The sequence below is a fragment of the Glycine soja genome, chromosome 15 (genome assembly GCF_004193775.1).
Source record: "Glycine soja cultivar W05 chromosome 15, ASM419377v2, whole genome shotgun sequence".
In the NCBI taxonomy this organism is placed as follows: domain Eukaryota; kingdom Viridiplantae; phylum Streptophyta; class Magnoliopsida; order Fabales; family Fabaceae; genus Glycine; species Glycine soja.
In genome coordinates this window covers 34,230,315-34,250,868 of record NC_041016.1, presented here as the reverse complement: position 1 = coordinate 34,250,868, position 20,554 = coordinate 34,230,315, and the positions used below count along the sequence as shown (strand labels likewise).

The following is a 20,554-nucleotide window of genomic DNA, read 5'->3' as shown; positions in this document are numbered from 1 at the left end:
GTTTTTTTTTTTTATTATTGTAGTTGAGCAACAAATGTATATCTAATTTTTAATTTTGAGCAAATTATAATATATGCAAATTATTTTACAAAAAAACATAGAAATCAAGGCCACCCATGCAAACCGGGAACTAACTAGTTATCTACTAAAATGTTTTACTTGAAATTCATTAAATATTAAAAAAAAATTATAAATTGTAAAAATTATTAACTTAATATCAACATATTTCATTACAACCATTAAATATATATGATTTATTTCTATTATTTATAGTCTTAATTAAATACAACAATATTTTTTTTATAAAAAATATTTCAAAATTCATTAAAATCATAATTAAATACACCTCCATCTTTCTTAATTTTCATAAATGAAAACCACCACTATACCAGAATCACACATGATTCCAAGAATATTTAAAATATATTAATATTCAATTGAGTGAAGGAGGACAAAAACAAACAGCAGTTGCAACAACAAGGCACATTTCAACGTTTATTTATTTTTGTTGAAAGAAGAGAAGCAACAAATCAATCTCACACTTAGTGTTGTTACGATGGAATCACCGTTCAAACCAGAGATTCTGAAGGGGAAGGTTGCTCTAATCACTGGTGGAGCCTCCGGAATCGGATTCGAAATTTCCACCCAATTCGGTAAACATGGAGCCTCTGTTGCGCTCATGGGTCGCCGCAAACAAGTCCTTCAGTCCGCTGTCTCCGTTCTCCAATCCCTCGTCATTCCCGTAACTACTTACTTCCTTAAACGCTTTTTTTTTTTGAGAGGAAATGATTCTGTCGTGTTGAATTCTCAATGAAAAACTTATGTGCGTCTCTCTCTTCTTAGAAATGAGATAAGTAGGGTCGCTTTAGAATTAAAATTTTTGTACAATTAGAAGAGAGGTACAAAACTTCCATGTGATAGTTCTTAGAATGTGAGTTTAGATGTAACTCAATCCTACAAATAAGACTTCTTTGTATGCTGTATGGTGAGGGTTGCCCTCTCACTGTTATATTCTAACTTTATCATATTAGTAGTCGATGTGAAATCTTTAATTGTTTAATAATTTAACTGAGAAGATCCTTGAACAAAACTTAGATCTAGTTTCATAGGTAATTCTCCTGGCGTTGTTCCATACTCGTTGTAGAAATAGGGTTTCACCTCCACAATTTAGTTATATCACCTCTAATGAAAACTTTGTTGTTCATATTATGAAAGTGAAACTAATTTTGATTAGAGAAAAATTCCAAAACCAACTATAAACCTGGTTCAAGATCCATTTCCTTCCTTGTGGAATGGGGAAAAATTGAAATGATTGACTTTTTGGTCTTCTATAGAAAATAAGAGATGGTGGTTTTTTATTTGACTATTGATGTAATGGGTCAGCATTATTTTTTTTTGTGAAGAGAGTTACTGATGTGAATTCTGTTGTGGGTATAGGCTGTTGGGTTTGAGGGGGATGTACGGAAGCAAGAGGATGCCGCAAGGGTGGTGGAATCCACGTTCAAGCATTTTGGAAGGATTGATATACTCGTCAATGCTGCAGCTGGGAACTTTCTCGTTTCTGCAGAGGATTTGTCCTCAAATGGCTTTCGAACAGGTTCTGCTTCTATCACCTCTTTTTTTTCTTTTTTTAAAGCCAAAAGCTTATTTGGATAGTTAAAAAACTTATTAAAGAGTGTTACTAAAGTGTGATTTATTTATTATGTTAATGTTTCTGGTGTTGGTCTCTAATGAGAATAGGAGTTTCACCTTGGTCACTTGTTAACTTTTAATACAAACTTATAGTTTAACTAGATTTCCTTTTTCGATTATGGAAACAACGTATATAAGTGTTTATATTATAAACACTTAGTTAAGTTGTTTCCCTGAACGTGTCTCTATTTTGTGTATTATGTTAATTGTTAATAGACGGGCATAGGTCTCATATCGACAACCTCTTTGCTTAAAGATGCACCATTCAAATATGTGGATAGGATAGATGTTGTATGTTGGTTCATTAACAACCTTTAATTAATTCTCTTAGACTTTACCAACTTATTATTTTTCTGTTTTCTGTTATTTTGTTATAGCATGTAATAGTTAAGTAGTTTTAAGTTGGTTAGGTTAGTTAGATTTGAAATAGTGCTTCTATTTCTTCTTGCATAGCCTAGATCATAAGAGAGTTTTTTCTGTAACCAGAGGAAAAAAAAATTGCAATTTTTTTAATAAAAGTGGCTGCTGTGAGTTCTGTGCAGTTTTGGTTCATATGTTTTCTGCATTTTTCTTATTCTTGTTCATACAAGAAATTCATTCTTTTGTGAAGTAAAACCTGATCTTGGCACAACAAATTGGTGCGGTGAGCGTGGAACGATTTTGAGTTTGATTCAAGAAATGGGCTCGGCCAAGTATGAGGTTGAAAAATTCACAGGGCAAAATGATTTTGGCCTATGCTGATTGAAGATGAGAGCTCTTCTTGTTCAGCAGGGCTTGGTGGAAGCACTTGATGGAGAAATCAAACTCGAAAAGATGATGGCTGATGGGGATAAGAAAGCACTATTGCAGAAGGCATACAATGCAATTATTCTCAGTCTCGGAGACAAGGTGCTGAGGCAAGTCTCTAAGGAAACAACTGCTGTTGGGGTTTGGTCAAAGCTTGAAGGTTTGTACATGACCAAATCTTTAGTTAATCGTCTTTACCTAAAGCAGTCTTTGTATTCGTTTAAAATGCATGAAGATAGATCAGTCGGAGAACAATTGGATTTGTTTAATAAACTGATTCTAGATCTTGAAAATATCGATGTCACTATTGATGATGAGGATCAAACTTTGTTATTGTTGTGCTCTTTGCCTAAGAGTTACTCTCATTTCAAAGAGACTTTATTGTTTGGAAGAGACTCTGTTTCTCTTGATGAAGTGCAGGCTGCTCTGAATTCAAAGGAATTGAATGAAAGAAAGGAAAAGAAGTCCTCTACAAGTGGTGAAGGGCTGACAGCAAGAGGCAAGACCTTCAAGAAAGATAGTAAATTTGATAAGAAGAAGCAAAAGCCAGAAAACCAGAAGAATGTTGAAGGAAACATATTCAAAATCAGATGTTATCACTGTAAAAAAGAGGGTCATACAAGGAAAGTTTGTCCTGAAAGGTAGAAAAATAGTGGCAGTAACAATAGGAAGAAGGACTCAGGAAATGCTGCAATTGTTCAAGATGATGGCTATGAATCTGCAGAGGCACTGATGGTGTCTGAAAAGAATCCAAAAACTAAATGGATAATGGATTCAGGGTGTTCATGACATATGACACCAAACATATCATGGTTTGAACAATTTTCTGATCAAGCAGATGGGTTAGTACTCCTTGGAGATAACAAGCCTTGCAAAATTGAAGGAATTGGATCTATAAGGTTCAAGTTTCATGATAGGGCTGAAAGAATTCTCACAGAGGTTAGATATGTACCTGAGTTGAAGAAAAAATTAATCTCTCTTGGTGAATTTGATAAAAGAGGGTATGTGTTCAAGGGTGAAAAAGGAATACTGAATATAGTTAAAGACTCCATGGTTGTCATGAGGGGAATTATGGAAAATGGCCTCTATTCTGTAGATGGTGAAGTTGTAATTGGCTTTGCAGCCACTGCAATTGGAAGAGTTTTATCAAAAACTAAGTTATGGCACATGAGGTTGGGCCATGTAAGTGAGAAGGGGTTGATTGAATTGGCAAAACAGGAGGTGCTATGTGGAGACAGAATGGAAAGATTAAAGTTTTGTGAACATTGTGTCTGTGGCAAAGCCTGTAGAGCCAAATTTAATGCTGGACAACAGAGAACAAAAGGTACCCTTGATTATGTTCATGCTGATCTTTGGGGTCAAACCAAGACTCCCTCTCATTCTGGAGCAAGGTATTTCTTGAGCATTGTGGATGACTACAAAAGGAAGTTGTGGATCTACATTTAGAAAACAAAAGATGAGGCTTTTGATAACTTCAAAAGCTGGAAAACACTTGTGGAAAACCAAACAGGCAGAAAGATCAAGAGGCTTCATACTGATAATGGTCTTGAGTTCTGTTCTGAACCTTTCAATGATTTTTGTAAAGAGAATGGCATTGCAAGGCACAGGACAGTTGCGGGCACCCCTCAACAAAATGGTTTAGCTGAAAGATTCAACAGGACCATTTTGAAGAGAGTGAGATGTATGCCGCTGAGTGTAGGATTACCCAAGATTTTTTGGGCTGAAGCAGCAATGACGACTGTATATCTCATCAACAAGTGTCCTTCAACAGCTCTAAACTTTAAAACCCCTGAGGAGATTTGGTCTGGCCATCCACCGAGTCTAAAACAGCTAAAGGTATTTGGATGTGTTGCCTATGCTCACATCAAGCAAGACAAATTGGAACCTAGAGCTGTCAAGTGCATTTTTCTAGGATATCCTGAGGGAGTGAAAGGGTATAAGCTGTGGTGTTTGGAGGCTGGTTTTAAGAGGTGTTTAGTGAGTCGTGATGTTGTCTTTAATGAAGCTGAGATGGCCTACAAGACCAAGCCCAGCATGGTTCAGTCCAGCACTGATCAAAGTAAGAAAATTGATTCTGAAAAATTAAATTTTGAGGTGGAGACTGAGAATAAACATGCTAAAACACAAGCTGTTAATTGACCTCTTGATGAAGAAAAATCTGAAGAAGAGGAAAAGCTGACTATGTGCTGGCTCGAGATAGAATCAGAAGGGAAATCAAACAACCTAAGAGGTATGGATATGCTGATCTAATAGCATTTGCTTTGGTAGCTGCCAGTGAAGTTTTGGAGGAAGATCCAAAAACTGTTAAAGTTGTCTTAGCTAGTAAGGAGAAAGAAAAATGACTTAGTGCCATGAATGAAGAGATTAAGTCTCTCCATGACAACCATACATGGGAATTGATTAAAAAAAACCACCTGGTTCTAGAGTGGTTCTAGAGTGGTCAGCTGCAAATGGATCTTCAAGAAGAAAGAAGGCATCCAAGGAGTTGAACTAAACAGATTTAAAGTTAGACTTGTTGCTCGAGGATTCCCTCAAAAGGAGGGAATTGACTTCAATGAAGTTTTCTCTCCTGTAGTGAAACACAGGTCAATCATAATTCTTATGACTATGGTGGCAGAATTTGATCTTGTGTTAGAACAAATGGATGTGATGACAACATTTTTGTATGGAAAGCTTGATGAGGTGATATTGATGAAACAACCCGAGGGGTTTGAAGTCAAAGGTAAAGAGGATTATGTTTGCAAATTAAACAAATCCTTGTATGGTCTAAAGCAGTCGCCTAGACAATGGAATAGGAGATTTAATGAATTTATGGCTCACATACAGTTTCATAGAAGTCACTATGATGACTGTGTTTACTTCAAATTTCCTTCTAAAGCTGAGTTTGTGATATTGCTATTATATGTTGATGATATTTTGATAGCAAGTAACAGCAAGAGTGAGGTTGAAAAATTGAAATCTGAGTTAAGCAGGGAATTTGAAATGAAGGATTTGGGAGCATCCAAGAGAATATTAGGAATAAAAATCAAACGGGACAGAAAAAGGAAATTGTTGTATCTGTCCTAGGAGTTATATCTCAGAAAAGTTCTTGAAAGGTTTGGAATGTCAAATTCCAAACCTGTAACTACTCTTATGTCACAGCAATTTAAGCTCAGTACAAGTCAAGCACCTAAGACATATGATGATATAATTTACATGAAAGATATTCCATATGCTAATGTTGTAGGGTCACTGATGTATGCTATGGTATGGTATGTACTTGCCCTGACATAGCTCATGCAGTGAGCTTAGTAAGTAGGTTCATGGCAAATCCAGGCAAAGCACATTGGCAAGCCCTGAAATGGATACTCAGATATATCAGAGGATCACTTGGAAGAGTTCTGGTTTATGGTGGAGCTAGGAATAGCAGACGAACAATTGCTATTGAAGGTTTTGTAGATTCGGATTATGTTGGCTGTTTAGATTCAAGGAAATCCCTCACAGGATTTGTGTTCACTTCTCTTGGCACTGCAATTAGTTGGAAAGCTAGCCTTCAAAAGGTAGTGGTTTTATCAATCACTGAAGCTGAATATACTGCTCTTACAGAAGCTGTAAAAGAATCTCTGTGGCTTGAAGGCATTGCAAAGGAGCTGAAGATACAAAATGAAGTGATCACAATACACTGTGATAGCCAAAGTGCCATTGATTTATCCAAAAATTCTGTGCATCATGAGAGGACAAAGCACATTGATATTAAACTGCATTTTGTCAGAGAAGTTATTGGTCAAGGATCAGTTATAGTCAAGAAGATTTCAACTGATCACAATCCTTCTGATATGATCACAAAAGTTCTTCCAAACAGCAAGTTTTTCCATTGTTTGAACTTAATTCAGCTGAAGGGTAATTGAATCCTGTTTCTGCAGCCACTGTTTTTGTTAATATTTTTGTTAATGTTTTGTTATTGAACCAAGGTGGAGAATTGTTGTATGTTGATTCATTAACAACCTTTAGTTAGGTCTCTTAGACTTTACCAATTTAGTATTTTTCTGTTTTCTGTTATTCTGTTATAGCATGTAACGGTTAAGTAGTTTTAAGTTGGCTAGCTTAGTTAGGCTTGAAATAGTGCTTCTATTTCTTCTTGCATAGCCTACTATAACAGAGTTTTTTCTGTAACCAGAGGAAAAAAAAAACTGCAGTTTTTTGAGTAAAAGTGGCTGCTGTGAGTTCTGTGCAGTTTTGGTTCATCTGTTTTCTGCATTTTTCTTATTCTTGTTCATACAAGAAACTCATTCTTTTGTGAAGTAAAATCTGATTTTGGCACAACAATAGATTTGTTACATTTCAGATGAGTGCTTTCTCCAAGACATGTTTCTCAGGTTTAGAACATGATGCAACCTTATTCTGATTATACTAATTCAGTAATACAAAGGAAATGGTGATAAGTTGTATTCTTTGCAGTTCTGGACATCGATTCTGTTGGCACATTCACAATGTGCCATGAAGCACTAAAATATCTCAAGAAAGGGGGAGAAGGAAGGAGCAACTCTTCTAGTGGGGGATCAATAATAAACATTAGTGCTACCTTGCATTACACAGCTTCTTGGTATCAAATTCACGTGTCTGCAGCAAAGGTTTATTGCACATGACTTAGATGTTAAAATCATCTTGTTGGCATTCACCTTTAAATTTCTTGTGTTCACCAGGCAGCTGTTGATGCCACTACAAGAAACTTGGCACTAGAATGGGGAACAGACTATGATATTAGAGTCAATGGGATTGCACCAGGTCCAATAAGTGGCACTCCTGGCATGAGTAAACTGGCTCCTGACGAAATAAGTAGCAAAGCCAGAGATTACATGCCACTGTATAAACTTGGGGAGAAATGGGATATTGCCATGGCTGCACTTTTTCTAGCATCAGATGCAGGTTGGTCACTTTATCTATTCTCCCAAATATTTAAAATTATTGTTTCAATCTTGTTTACATGTTTTTATTAGGGCAACTAAATGTTCCGTATTTGAATGTTCATGTCCGCTGAATGTCTTGAGCTTCCAATCCACTTTATTTTGAACAGCTCTCAAAACCCAAGAAAATTATCAAAAAGTTACAAAACTGAAATTATTAATTATTTCCAGTTCCGAATATTATTTTAGATTTAACTACCTCCTCTCCCAGGTCCCAATCAGCTATTTTTATACAGCTAATTGATTTATGATAAGGAATGTTTATATCTGTGCTATTCCAATGGCAATTATGTTTTGCACCGTTGTCTTGGCTGCTAGCAGACTATTCCTATGCTAGATTGATTGAAACAAGGGAAATTTTTTCTAGCCAATACTTCCTCTACTTTGCATGTAATTTATGTTTTTCCAAAGCATAATCCTCTTCTTTTGAGATCTCTAAGAGCGACCAATCTATTTTATTTGCTTTCTACCTGTTAGAAGGGTAGGTCTTTTGCTTTCTTTGCTCGTCTCTACCCTTATTGCATGTCTATGTGATCTTTGATATCTTGGTTCCATTGTTGTTATCCTTTGGCTAGGTATTGGTCCAGTGGGACTACAAACATATATTATTTTTCTATTACATCAGTTTTTTTGTGGCAGATGCTATAATTAAGTTTTGGAAAACAAAATGTTTTGGTATGAAAACACCTTGAAATATTGGTTGTGCTTTATTCTGGTAAGATATTTGACTCAGAATGAGTAATTTGTTTTCCGAATTTCCGCCATTGAATATTTCTAACCCAAATTCATAGACTCGTGTCATGTAATGAAATTTCCATTCCATGTTTATAAAACCGAATTCCTTTGTAACATTGTTTATGTAAATGTTTCTTTCCATATTTCATTTCTTCTAAGCCATCATACACTTATCAGTTTGATAGCCTTTGTTAAAACAAATCAAATTAGAATCTTTTACTCTTTCACTCTTTCATGTTTACCCCTGAAGAATAAGACCATCTCATCATGCTGGAAAAAAATGCTGTTACTGTTAAATTATTGTAACTGGGGCAATGTTACCCTATATACCTCAGTCATAATTTTTTTTTTTCCTTTTACCAATGGAAACTTGAAACCTTTCTGCAAATTTGTGAAGGAAAATTCGTTAATGGCGATACTATGATTGTTGACGGAGGACTTTGGCTGAGTCGGCCTCGCCATTTAGAGAAAGAGGCTGTGAAGCAGGTATCTCGATCAGTAGAAAAGAGATCCAGAAATGTTCCAGTTGGTGTTCCAAAAAGCAAGCTGTGAACCAGCAGATTCAGGTGTTAGCTTCTCTACACAGCCAGGAATCAATTTATAGTTTGTAGAATATTATGGATATGGGAGATACGAACTGTTACTTTTAAATTATTAAATAGTTGAACTTTCTCAAACTATAAAATATAAATAAGGTTGTTGCAGTTCCCATGATTATGCATTGTGCTGTTATCTGTGATTGGAACTTTTAGGTAATGTTTGGTTTAATTACATTCGGATGCATTTGATATGAAACTTTCAAAAATTGGTGGGTATCACTTTTTTATAATCTATTTTAATTCAAATATTTCGTCTTATTCTACTTTCACACCTCTTTATTTCCTTTAAACCAAACTGATCCTTAAAGCAAATCCAGCTGCAGTAACTTTGAACATGATATGGGACTTGGATAATAAACAAATCCATCTAAATGAAAGGTGCATCCAGTAAATAAATCTTTTATTAAGTTATCAATTATATTTTAATTCACATAATATATAAAATTTAATAAAATAATAAAGAACTTTACAATATAAAATTTAAAAATTATATTATATTTTTATTTAAATATATAATTTCAACTTTGATGTTTGTTATTTAATTACTGTTACTTTAAATTATTTACTATTATTAAAATAACTAATTTATATTTTTAATAATTATAAAAATAAAAATATAAAAATAAAATCTTACTTATATATAAGTACAATAGGGCAGGAAATTTTTAAAAGTTGGGTAAAACTCTAGCCTTAATATGGTTAAAGCGAGTCTTTTTCATCAACGTCAGATTAGAGTCGGACGGATATACAGAGTTTGAATTTACTTACCATGTCTACGAGAAGTAATCACATTATATATTAGTAGTTCAATTTGTTAATTTTGTAGTTTGTTTAAAGTTACTAGGGAGAGTTAGTTTCAAAAACTAACTTATATATTGTGTGAAGAAGTGACTAATAAACGCATGTTAAAGTAAATACTATTTCAATCTACGTTTGTCGATGCTTGAGTTGAGATATAATAAGAATCTGATTCAAAGTCATCTCATTTGTGTAGTTTGAGTCATCATCTGCTAGCAATTTTTTTTAATTAGTTGTAACTTCTACCATTATTGTGTGATAAGTATTGAGTGAAATAATTTTCTATAAACAAGATTGTTTTTTCAAAAGTCTCCAAATATTGAAATTGAAATTCAAGCATGTGTGCACATACATGATACAAGTGATCCAAATATAGAGTTTACTCTCTTTAGTCTTAAAGTTTTTAAAATTTATATTTTTAGTTTTTAAATTTATTTATTTATTTTTAGTCCTTTTAACTTTTTTTTTGTTTGCTTTTACTTTTAGTTTCTTAACTTTTTTTTTCATCCTTACTTTTAGTTTTTAAAAATAACTAAAAGTAAAGATGAAAAAACAAGTTTAAGGACTAAAACTAAGGATAAAAAAAATTAAAAGACTAAAACAAAAATTAAAATTAAAGGACTAAAAACAAAAATCTTAAAAAATTTAGGAACTAAAAAGATAACTTATCCTCTAAAGATACTGTTATTAATTAAGATGACCCAACTTTAACTAAGGTAATGAATAGGTTGTTATTTTGTGAACTTGATAATAAATTATTATAAGATATGAACTAGGTGGTTTTTAAGAATATTTTAAAAAATGTATTGGATTTTATGATTTTGAAGTAAAAAGAAAATAGAGTCTCCTCAAAATAATTTGAAAGGCTAAGAACAATATATAACAATTAAACCCATATACAATACTAAAACATGAAAATTGAATAATCTTTTAAATAAGTATAAAAATTTAAGATTTACCCAAAAAAAATTATAAATGAATGTGTCTAAGTATTTATTACTTACGACGTTTCATACTTGCATATTATTTAATATATTAAATTAAAATTAAAATTTCGTATTCAAATCAAATCATTACAGTCCCTCATAGCTCAAGTGAAGTCAGGTAAGGTAATTAACTTTAATTTCCCACTTCGTAAGGAGAACCTACCAAATTTTGTAATAACCAAACTGTTTGTGTTTAAATTTACAAATTTATCCATGAAAGTTGTTTGCGGAATCTCTTCAATGACAAGCAAAACATTGAAGTTTTTGTGTTCCAATTCAGTGAATCACGGGAGCTGCTAATTTTCAAACTAAAATAAGTTTCCTCGAAATTTTAAGTTGTACTCGATTCTAGACATTGTAGGAAACTAAGGAAAAATTTGGCTGACACGGTAGCAATGCCATCGTGATGCAGTCACAACGAGTCTAAAACGCTTGATGTTGCGAGTGTAATTGCAATTGTGGACTACTTTTAAAACCATCAGTCACATTCTCACGTCTTTGTTTATTTATTTATTTGTCACCAAGATATTGATATAAAATAATCGTAAATTTTTCTCAATCATATTTTTTTATCTATGAGCTCTGATAATTAAGTAAATTCCATATAAAATCAATTTTCATGATCTTGTTAGTAGTTTAGCCGTACATTTTTTCTAATACACATAATGACAGATATTCATTCATGTGTTTGCACACTTCATCAAATTAGTTGTCACTTATATTACTGTTGTTTGCTAACAAGGGAGTAAAAGTGAGCAACATTTCCAACAAACAATAGTTTATAGTGTAATCTAGGGATGAGTGGTTAGCCCAATAAAAGAGACTGTTCAAAGGACATAATATTGGACTTGAAATAAGTAACTATATCAAGTAACTATAAGCAATCTTTGCCTGTAGTCTTCTCACAATGGTGTTCGAGCTACAATAACCTATTGATCCAACTGTGGATAAAATTCATATGTAGCAGTACAACAGATGGAGTTGGTTGCACATGCCATAGGTAAATGATTTTAAATTATCCAATGTTTCAATAAGATATTTTTTTGAGCTTAAGTCAGTTAACTTTGTCGTGGTCATTACATTCAAGATATTGTCCACTTCGATGTTCGATGAGATGTCACACTCTAGCCTAGGTGTGAATAATCCATCTTTGGCAAATGAAACAAAATGAGGACACTCAACAATATGAGATTATGACTAGGACTCTTGGGATAAAAGTCATTTGAAGTTGAGAAACTTTTAAGGACTCTACATTGGATAATGAATCATCTCCAATTCCAAGCGTTTACATATATTATGGGCCTCAATCAAGCATCCCAATCCAAAGTTATGGCGTTTGAATTTATCCAAGGCTTCCTTGTTCAGTTTTGAGTGTTGCAAAGTCTTATGGACCTCAATCGAGCATCTTAGTCAAAAGTTGTGGTCGTTTGAATTTGCTTACATCATCCTTGTTCAATTTCAAGCAATGCAATCTATTATGGGCCTCAATTAGGCATCCCATTCAAAAGTTATGGTTGTTTGAATTTGACTAAGGATTCTTTGTTCAATTTTGAGCATTTGGATATTTTACAGACCTCCTCAATCAGGCATCCCAGTGAAAAATTATGACCACTTGAATTTTCTAATGACTCCTTTGTTCAATTTTGAGTGTTTCGATATATTATGAGTCTCATAAAAATATCTTCTTATTTCTGAACCAATTGATTTTGTGTATATTATTATTATTATTAAAATAATAAATATGTTTGGGTTGGGATGGGTCACAGATCTAAAATTCAAAACCTATTATCTAACCCACTCAGTATCGATTTAATTGGGTTAGTTTGGGTCAAGTTGGGCTTATGGGTAATCCGGACCCATGAACACTCCTAATTCGAGTCCAAAGTTATGAACACTTGAATTTGGTATTGGTTTCCTTGTTCAATTTTGAACATTTCAATCTATTATGGGCCTCAATTGAGCATCCCAGTCCAAAGTTATGTCGTTCGAATTTGCCTAGGGTTTCCTTGTTTAATTTTGAACATTTCAATATATTATAGGCCTTAATAAGGAATTATATAGTTCAAAGTTGTTTGAATTTTCCTCAGGCTTCCTTGTTCAATTTTAAGCGTTTTGATATATTATAGGTCTCAATCGGGCATTCCAGTCAAAAGTTATGGCCATTTGAATTTGGCTAGGGCTTCCTTGTTCAATTTTGAGCATTTTGATCTATTATGTGCCTCAATCGGGTATCCCAATTCAAAGTTATGGCATTTGAAATTGTCCAGGACTTTCGTGTTCAATTTTGAGCATTTCGATATATTATGGGCCTCCATCGGATATTCCAATTGGACGACATATATATTTTAAATCAATCATTAACAGAGATCATCCCAAGTTGACTCCTTAATAGAATTAGCCTTTCTTCAGTTAATGGTTTTGTAAAAATATTAGCAAGCTGATCATTAGTGGTTACAAATTGTAAATTCACTGTACCATTTTGAATATGATCTCTTATAAAATGATGTTTAATTTCTATATGTTTTACTCTGGAATGCAATGTTTGGTTTTTCAAAAGACTTATATTAGCTCTATTATCACAATAGATAAGAATTTTACTCTCATAGATGTTGTAGCCCTCAAGTTGGTCCTTTATCCATAAAAGTTGATTGCAACAGCTTGCTGCTAACATATATTCTGCTTTAGTAGTGAACAATGTAGTTGAGCCATACTTCTTGCAAATCCAAGTGACTAAGTTGCCTTCTATCAAGTGACAGCTACCACTTGTACTTTTTCTTTCTACTTTATCACCAGCATGGTCCACCTCGCAATAGCTCATGAGTTTGAAACTTTCTCTTCTTTTGAACAAAAGACTAAGGTTAGGAGTTCCAATTAAATATCCAAATATACATTTAACTACAGTTAAATGAACTTCCCTTGGTTCCTTTTGGAATCTAGCACATAAGCAAACACTGAACATTATATTGGGCCCGGACCTAGCAAGATAGAGCAGTGAGTCAATCATTGCTCTGTACTGAGTCTCGTCCACCTTTGTTGATTCCTCGTGCAGTCCAAGATGTGTAGTAGGATGCATAAAAGTCTTCATCTCTTTTGCATCACTCATGTTGAACTTCTTTAATAGTTATTTCATATACTTGGTCTAATGAATATAAATGCCTTGTGGTGTTTGCTTTATTTGCAGTCCAAGAAAGAATCATGCTTATTTTGAACTCAGTATACATTAACTTAGTGAAATCTTCATAGAGCATTTCATTAGTAGCCCCAAAGATGATATATCATCCACATATACTTGTACTAATATAAATTGAGACTCATAATTCTTACGAAAGAGGATTGTGTCAACCTTTCCTCGTTCAAAACCATTTTCTAAAAGAAATGAACTTAGTTTTTCATACCAAGCTCTAGGAGCTTGTTGAAGTCCATTTAAGGCTTTGTTGAGTTTAAAAACATGTTGAGGAAAGGTTTCACTTTCAAATCTAGGAGGTTGTTCAACATAAACTTCCTCTTGGATTAAGCCAATTAGAAAGACACTTTTTACATCCATTTGATATAGTTTCATATTACTATAAACTACAAATGAAAGTAAGATTCATATTGCTTCTAGACATGCAACAAGGGCAAAGGTTTATGTGTAGTCTATAATACCTTCCTGTTGTGAGTAACCTTTAGCAACTAATCTTGCCTCGTTTCTCACAACCTTACCATCTTTGTCCTGTTTGTTGCGAAATACACATTTTGCTCCAACTGTCTTCTTTACTTTTGGTAGTTCAACAAGCTTCTGAACATCATTCTTTTGAATCTGGTTGAGCTTTTCTTACATCGTTTCACCCAGTTGTCATCTTGCATTGCCTCATAATGAGCTTTTCTTGCATCTTGCAGTGTGTCCTTTTGTTTTTAATGACTATATAGTTTAAACACAATCTGCTGGATCACTTATGATCTGACTCTCTGGATGGTTCCTTCTCATAATGCATCCAATGGGTTCTCTGACTTCAGCTTAAGCTTCTTGTTGAGTCAATACTAGTATCTTTGATTCCTATCTGGACGAGTTGGTGGCTATAGAGCTATTGTCCAATTGTACATTTTATATGGCTTATTTTTGTCAAATTTTATATGGATAGCTTCTTCAACAACTAAAGTTATGGAGTTGTACACTCTGAATACCTTTGAAGTTTCAAAGTATCCAATAAATATTGCACAGTCACTCTTTGAGTCAAATTTTCCTAGACTATCCTTTGTGTTAAGAATGAAACACTTACACCCAAAAGGATGAAAATACAATATGTTGGGTTTTCGTCCTTTCCATAATTCATAAGGAGTCTTTTTCAAGATAGGTCTTTATACAAATTATGTTTTGAAGATAGCACACAATATTCACTGCTTCAGCCCATAAGTGCTTAGGGGTTGAGTTATCATTTAGCATGGTTCTAGCCATCTCTTGGAGAAATATGTTCTTTCTTTCAACTACTCCATTTTCTTGAGGAGTACTTGGTGTTGAAAAATTGTAAAGAATTCCATTTTTTTCACAGAATAGTTGGAATCTTTCATTTTCAAACTCACCCCATGGTCACTTCTAATTTAAGTAATGCATACTCCCTTTTCGTTTTGAACTAATTTAGCATAGTTCTGGTAGGACCAAAGAAATCAAGATGTAATAGTTGGAGAGGTCTAGAGGTGGAAACAATGTTTTTATTGGTCTAGAGAAGCAAAGGAAAGAAAAATCTTATCTTGAAATAGACTTTACAATTTCAAAGGAAATGACACAATGAAGTTTTTTTATGCACACCCATGATCATGCTATGTCGATAGCTTTTCGTTGGATACAATATTAGCTGAGAGCTATAGAGAAGAAGAGAGAGAAAGAAGTTATGATGCAATTTTACCCCCTAAGGGCATTGAATAGAAGACTCTAAGAAGATTGGGCCAGAGATGCAAGAGAAGGCCCTAGGGTTCTCATGAGCCTTAGGGTAGATTTTGGGCCTATGAGCTAAGTATGAGCCCACTTATCTTTGTACATATTAGATTAGAATTTCATTATTTTTAGACCTTGTATTTAGGACTCCATAATGTAGGTAGGATATCCTAGGAATGTAGGATTTTTCAGCCCTTGTATTTTAGGGCACCTAGACTAGTTTTTGTATTAAGGGTAGTTTTATAATTTCACATGCATTAAGTGAATATTTGATGTGTGTGTTGAGAAATAAATTTAATTAAATTGGGAGAAGCCCAATCCAATTAAATTTTGGAGGGGGAGGTGAGCATTTGCTTGCTACACCCCATTGTCGTATCATATAGTCACACTTTGTGCATGTCCTTCATGTTTTACATGCCTCATGACACCTAAGCACACTTAGTGGAGAATCTTAGACTTGATCTTGGATTATTGGGCTTAATCATAACTAAAATTCACTAATCATAATTAGTGAAATTTTGGCTCCAAAATTCAATTTCAAATTCAAATGAAATTTGAATAGAAATTCAAATTTCCCTCCAATTTTGCATGACACTTACGCTATAAATAGAGGTCATGTGTGTGCATTTTTTTGAACTTTGATCATTTGAGAATTACACGTCAAAGTTCAGACCTCATTTGGGTCACAAAATTTCGTGCTCCTTCTCTCCCTCTCCCTCCACTCATCTTCTCCTACCTTCAAGCTCTTATCCATGGCTTCCTATGATAGTGAGCTTCTTCTGGACTCATCTTCTCCTTAAAGTGACGTCTCCAATCATCTTTCTTCCATCTCCATTCCGCTGCCATTGATCTTCAAGAAGCAAAAGACTCTGTTGATGAAGAAGATCCAAGGCCTACAAGCTCCACACAGAGCTACGTCAAGTTAAGGTTTGACAAAGTTGGGGTTTTCTCAAACAAATTTAAATAAAATAGGGAAATGTAAAGGAAAGGATTAGAAGCATGTTGATCAGTTTATTTTTTCAAACCGCTACTTGAGGAGGCTGGAAATGACATCGAAACGTGTAACATCCCAATTTTCGTAAATTAGATTAAAAATGATTGTTATTTATAAATAAATAGAGTTTAAAAAAAATGATGAGATTTTATAAATAAATAAATAAGGAGATATAATTATTAATTAAAATAATGATTTGAGAGAAAATAAAAAGGGTATTTTATTTAATTGTTTGATAGAGAATAAAATAAAGTTTGTTTTTATAAAATAATAAATAAATAAATAGAGTAAACAATAGGTCGTAAATGCCCCTAGCTATAAATAACAACATGCTAGCTCAATTTTCAGACTGACTCCTCAGCCTCCTCCTCTGCCTCACAATGTTGTTTCTTCTCTCTTCTCCCAAAACCCTCTCTTTTTCCCGCAGGCCACCTAACCTATCTCAGAAAAACAATGATCTCGGACTCGTTAACCGTTGGATCGTCGTGAAATTTGAGCACCACGTTTGCAACTCAATTATGACCATTATCACCGTTGGGAATTTTATTATTATGTCTGAGCTAAGAGAAATACCCCTCGCATTGTAGCATTTTCCTTTCCCGCAGAAACCCAGAGCTGTCTCGGTAAAACTACGTTCCCGGTTTTGTTAACCGTTGGATTTTTATGAAAGTTGGATATGTTGTTTGAAATTCAATTTTTCACGGTTTCACCGTTGGGATTTGCGAGATAATATTTGTGGAGGGAGAAAAATAAATCTCATGGTGACAGTACAAGTGGAGGCTTCAATTCCTTCTCTGTCTCCTTGACGTTTGGGAATTCTATCGGAGCAGCTAGAGGAAAAAAATTGGAGGAATCTCAGAGAACCGCTAGAGATGCTGCTATCGCTGGCTGAAGACACGTGAGCCCGCTTAGAGGTAAGGGATGAGTTATTCACAATTGAGAATTAGTGAGAACATGTGTAGGGATCCTTAGAGATATCAATTGGAATGAGTTTTGGGGTATTTTTGTAATTTTCATTTTATCCTTATAATTATTACAGTGAATTATATATGTTTGACAGACCAATTGTTATGGAATTGATATGCTATTGTGTTGAGCGTGAACCCTATAAATTGAGTACTTTTTCTAATTAATATGAATTGATGAAATAAAGGAGAAATTTAGAGAGAAATATTGATTTTGTATTTTCTCTTTTTCTTGTTGTTTAGGTTTTTATATATAATTTAAAAAGTTAATATCATAATTGAAATTGACCAAAGCGTTCATATAATTATTTAGAATTTGTGCATTGAAAGCTTACTTTGTAATTTGTGATTCAATATGATGTATGCTAGCTTATATATATATAGAGGTTGTTATTTATATTAATAATTTATGTAAATAATATTGTAGAGTGTTATAGTATGATTCCAAAAATTATTAAGTGTTGGAGTTTGAGAATATTATGGTTAAATTTGATGAACATGTGCATGTTGTACCTTATGAATATCATTAGGAATGTTATGAGATGGTTGATGTGATGTTATGAGATGTTAAAGTGTTGACATGATATTCGATTGTAAATAAGTGAATGTGTTTAACACTTGATGTTACATTAATTATATCGTGAGCTATGAATTATACAATAACCCGACCAGTGTTTATGCGCAGTGTTAAAGAGAAAGTGTAGGTTCCTAGTTAGGAACCAGTGTTAAATTGTAGCGCAATTATGTTAAACATGTTTGAAACATGAGTGTGAGGTCGTGGTATTGTATAGTTCATGAGCAGTGCTTATAAATGAAATATGTGATGAATTGTGGAATAATATGTTGCCTTGAGATTATAATATTGTTATTGAGATTGAGTAAAAGTGTAAAGTAGAACAAGTGTTGAATTGTGAGATACGTGAAAACATGTGATGGTAGATTGTGACATTATGAGATGTGAAATTGTGAATGAGTTTTGGTTGTGAATAAATGTGTGATTAATTCTTGATGTGACATTATTTGTGTTGTAAGCTGTGAATTGTACAATAACCCGACCAATGTTATCTTGAGAAAAGTGTAAATGAGCAGTGTTAAAGAGAAAGTGTAGGTTTCCTATTTAGGAACCAGTGTTAAAGAGAAAGTGTAGGTTCCTATTTAGGAACCAGTGTTAAATTGTAGCGCAATATGTTGTACGTGTTTAAGACACGAGTGTGAGGTCGTGGGTATTGTATAATTCACTAGCAGTGTTTGTGTGCTAAAATGATTTTAGGGGTTAGAACTGAATCAGGAGGGAGAGGCCCTGACGGACTCTTCGGAGTGTAGGCCTTGGGGGTCATCGGGTTTGAGTGCTCCTTTAAGCCTATGCTGATCCCATTGTGTGGTATGTCTTGTTATGTACTCCTAAGCGCCCCAGGGTGGTTTTTCACTGACATGGTACGACATTGCATGTAGGCTTGAGTCTTAGCATAATTGTCTCATGCGCTTGCTAATTGTTATTATGAAATTGAGATGTTATTATGTCTTGATCAGAGCGTGTGATTCTTGTGTAATGTGATTGATGATTGAAAAGTGTGATTGATGAATGAGAAGTGAACTTTGAATGACAAAGTGGTGGAATTACGTGAATTACATGTAAGTAAGTTTTATTTGGTTTATATGATATGTATATCTAGTTGTCTTGTTTCTCTATTAGTTAGGAATGTGATAATTCACTCCCAGTTTGTTGTTTGTATTTGGATCCTGTGATGATCTTGAACCTTGTGTTCGGGGGAGCAGATGGCTAGGTGAAGTGCTTAAAGGAACCTTGTGCTGAAGGACGTCGGGACACAATGCTCTGATAGGATGTGATAGTGGGCATAAGTTTTATATTAATTGCATAATGTTAGTCTACTTTATTTTATCTCACTGATTTAACAAAATATTTTTGTAAATTTTGACGGCCTTGTTTTGAGCCGAATATATTTTTTTTAATAAGTTTTAATTGATAATAGTGAAGTGAATGTGAACCTTTTACCTGTGTGAATTTGGTTACCGATATTTTTTTATATATTTTATTTACTTATATGTCGGGGTAGAGGGTGTCACAAAACGAGTCACTGGAATGTCTCCATTGAGAGCTTTAGGGAAGAAGAGAGAAAAGATATCTGGGAGAGGAAGGGGAAAAACCTATGTGAATGAGGCACAAAGAAAGAAGGTTTTCAAAAGTCACTTTTGAATTTCAAATTTCAAATTTTCAAACACATTCCAATGACCCTTCTTTCATTCCAGGGCATCCTTTTTCCACTTTCTCACTAAACTCTATCACATCCAATTTCTTCAACCTCTAAAGTACCCAAAAATGGTGATGCATTTTTGGGAAAACCAAATTGTTTGAAACCTAAAAGATTTGAGCTCTAAATTTGTTGAACCTCTAAACAGTTTTTGTTGAGTAGGAAAAAATTTAGAAGAGGTTGTACATGCATAGATACCTGCACCACTGGGACTCTATTGGGAAAAAGAAAGTTCAGTTGCACCTTTGGATGTGATCTCCCATGTAGAGGATTATAGGAAGCAGAGCACCAACGTCAATGTTTCATATTTTTGGCAAAAAGGGTGGTAAACAAAACTTGTCTCATTTGGTGGTAAGTTCAAATAGGAAAAATACCTTTGGGTTTCAACTTTTGTTGTGAGACAGCCTAATAGTATCTTGAGACCAGGTTAATTGCACAAAAGAAGGCTTGTTATTTGAATTGTAATTTTGAAAAGATTGTTGGTAGTGTGACATGTGTAAAAAGTTACCCCAACAATGAGCTCTAATATATAGATTATATATTATTATGATTATTTTAGTACTTCCTCCTTCCCATTTATTTTTGTTTTAGCCTTCTATTTTTTTTATACACTACTAAAATAACTATTAAGATTTATAGTCACTAGTATACTTATTAATAATCGCTGTTATAAGACGGTTGCCATAGACCCGTTTTAGAAAACATGCCGGTAGCATTTTGTAAATATTGAAATTTAAAACAAAGACGGTTTTATTTACCCGTCTTTAAATGAACTATTCTACGACGATTATTTATAAAACTACCTTAGAATGTATTTGTGAAAAACATACTAATTGCATTAAAACTTAAGACCCCTGGCTCACACTTAAGACTT

The 20,554-nt window shown here is 33.8% G+C and overlaps 1 protein-coding gene across 1 annotated transcript; it reads left to right on the top strand.

Moving 5' to 3' along the window:
- Positions 1-448: 448 nt before the first annotated feature.
- On the top strand, positions 449-8,927 carry LOC114388153 (peroxisomal 2,4-dienoyl-CoA reductase-like). The gene is made up of 5 exons (XM_028348484.1): positions 449-742; positions 1,438-1,597; positions 6,916-7,088; positions 7,161-7,383; positions 8,554-8,927. Exons 1-5 carry the CDS (start codon positions 557-559, stop codon positions 8,706-8,708), a joined length of 897 nt encoding a protein of 298 aa, XP_028204285.1. The 5' UTR covers positions 449-556; the 3' UTR covers positions 8,709-8,927.
- Positions 8,928-20,554: the final 11,627 nt, after the last annotated feature.

Excerpts from the sequence above, each read along its gene's own strand:
- LOC114388153 (XM_028348484.1), top strand. The coding sequence starts at position 557 with ATGGAATCACCGTTCAAACCAGAGATTCTGAAGGGGAAGGTTGCTCTA. Across the intron at positions 1,598-6,915 it reads CTCAAATGGCTTTCGAACAG|TTCTGGACATCGATTCTGTT; the intron begins GTTCTGCTTCTA and ends TATTCTTTGCAG. Across the intron at positions 7,384-8,553 it reads TTTTCTAGCATCAGATGCAG|GAAAATTCGTTAATGGCGAT; the intron begins GTTGGTCACTTT and ends AAATTTGTGAAG.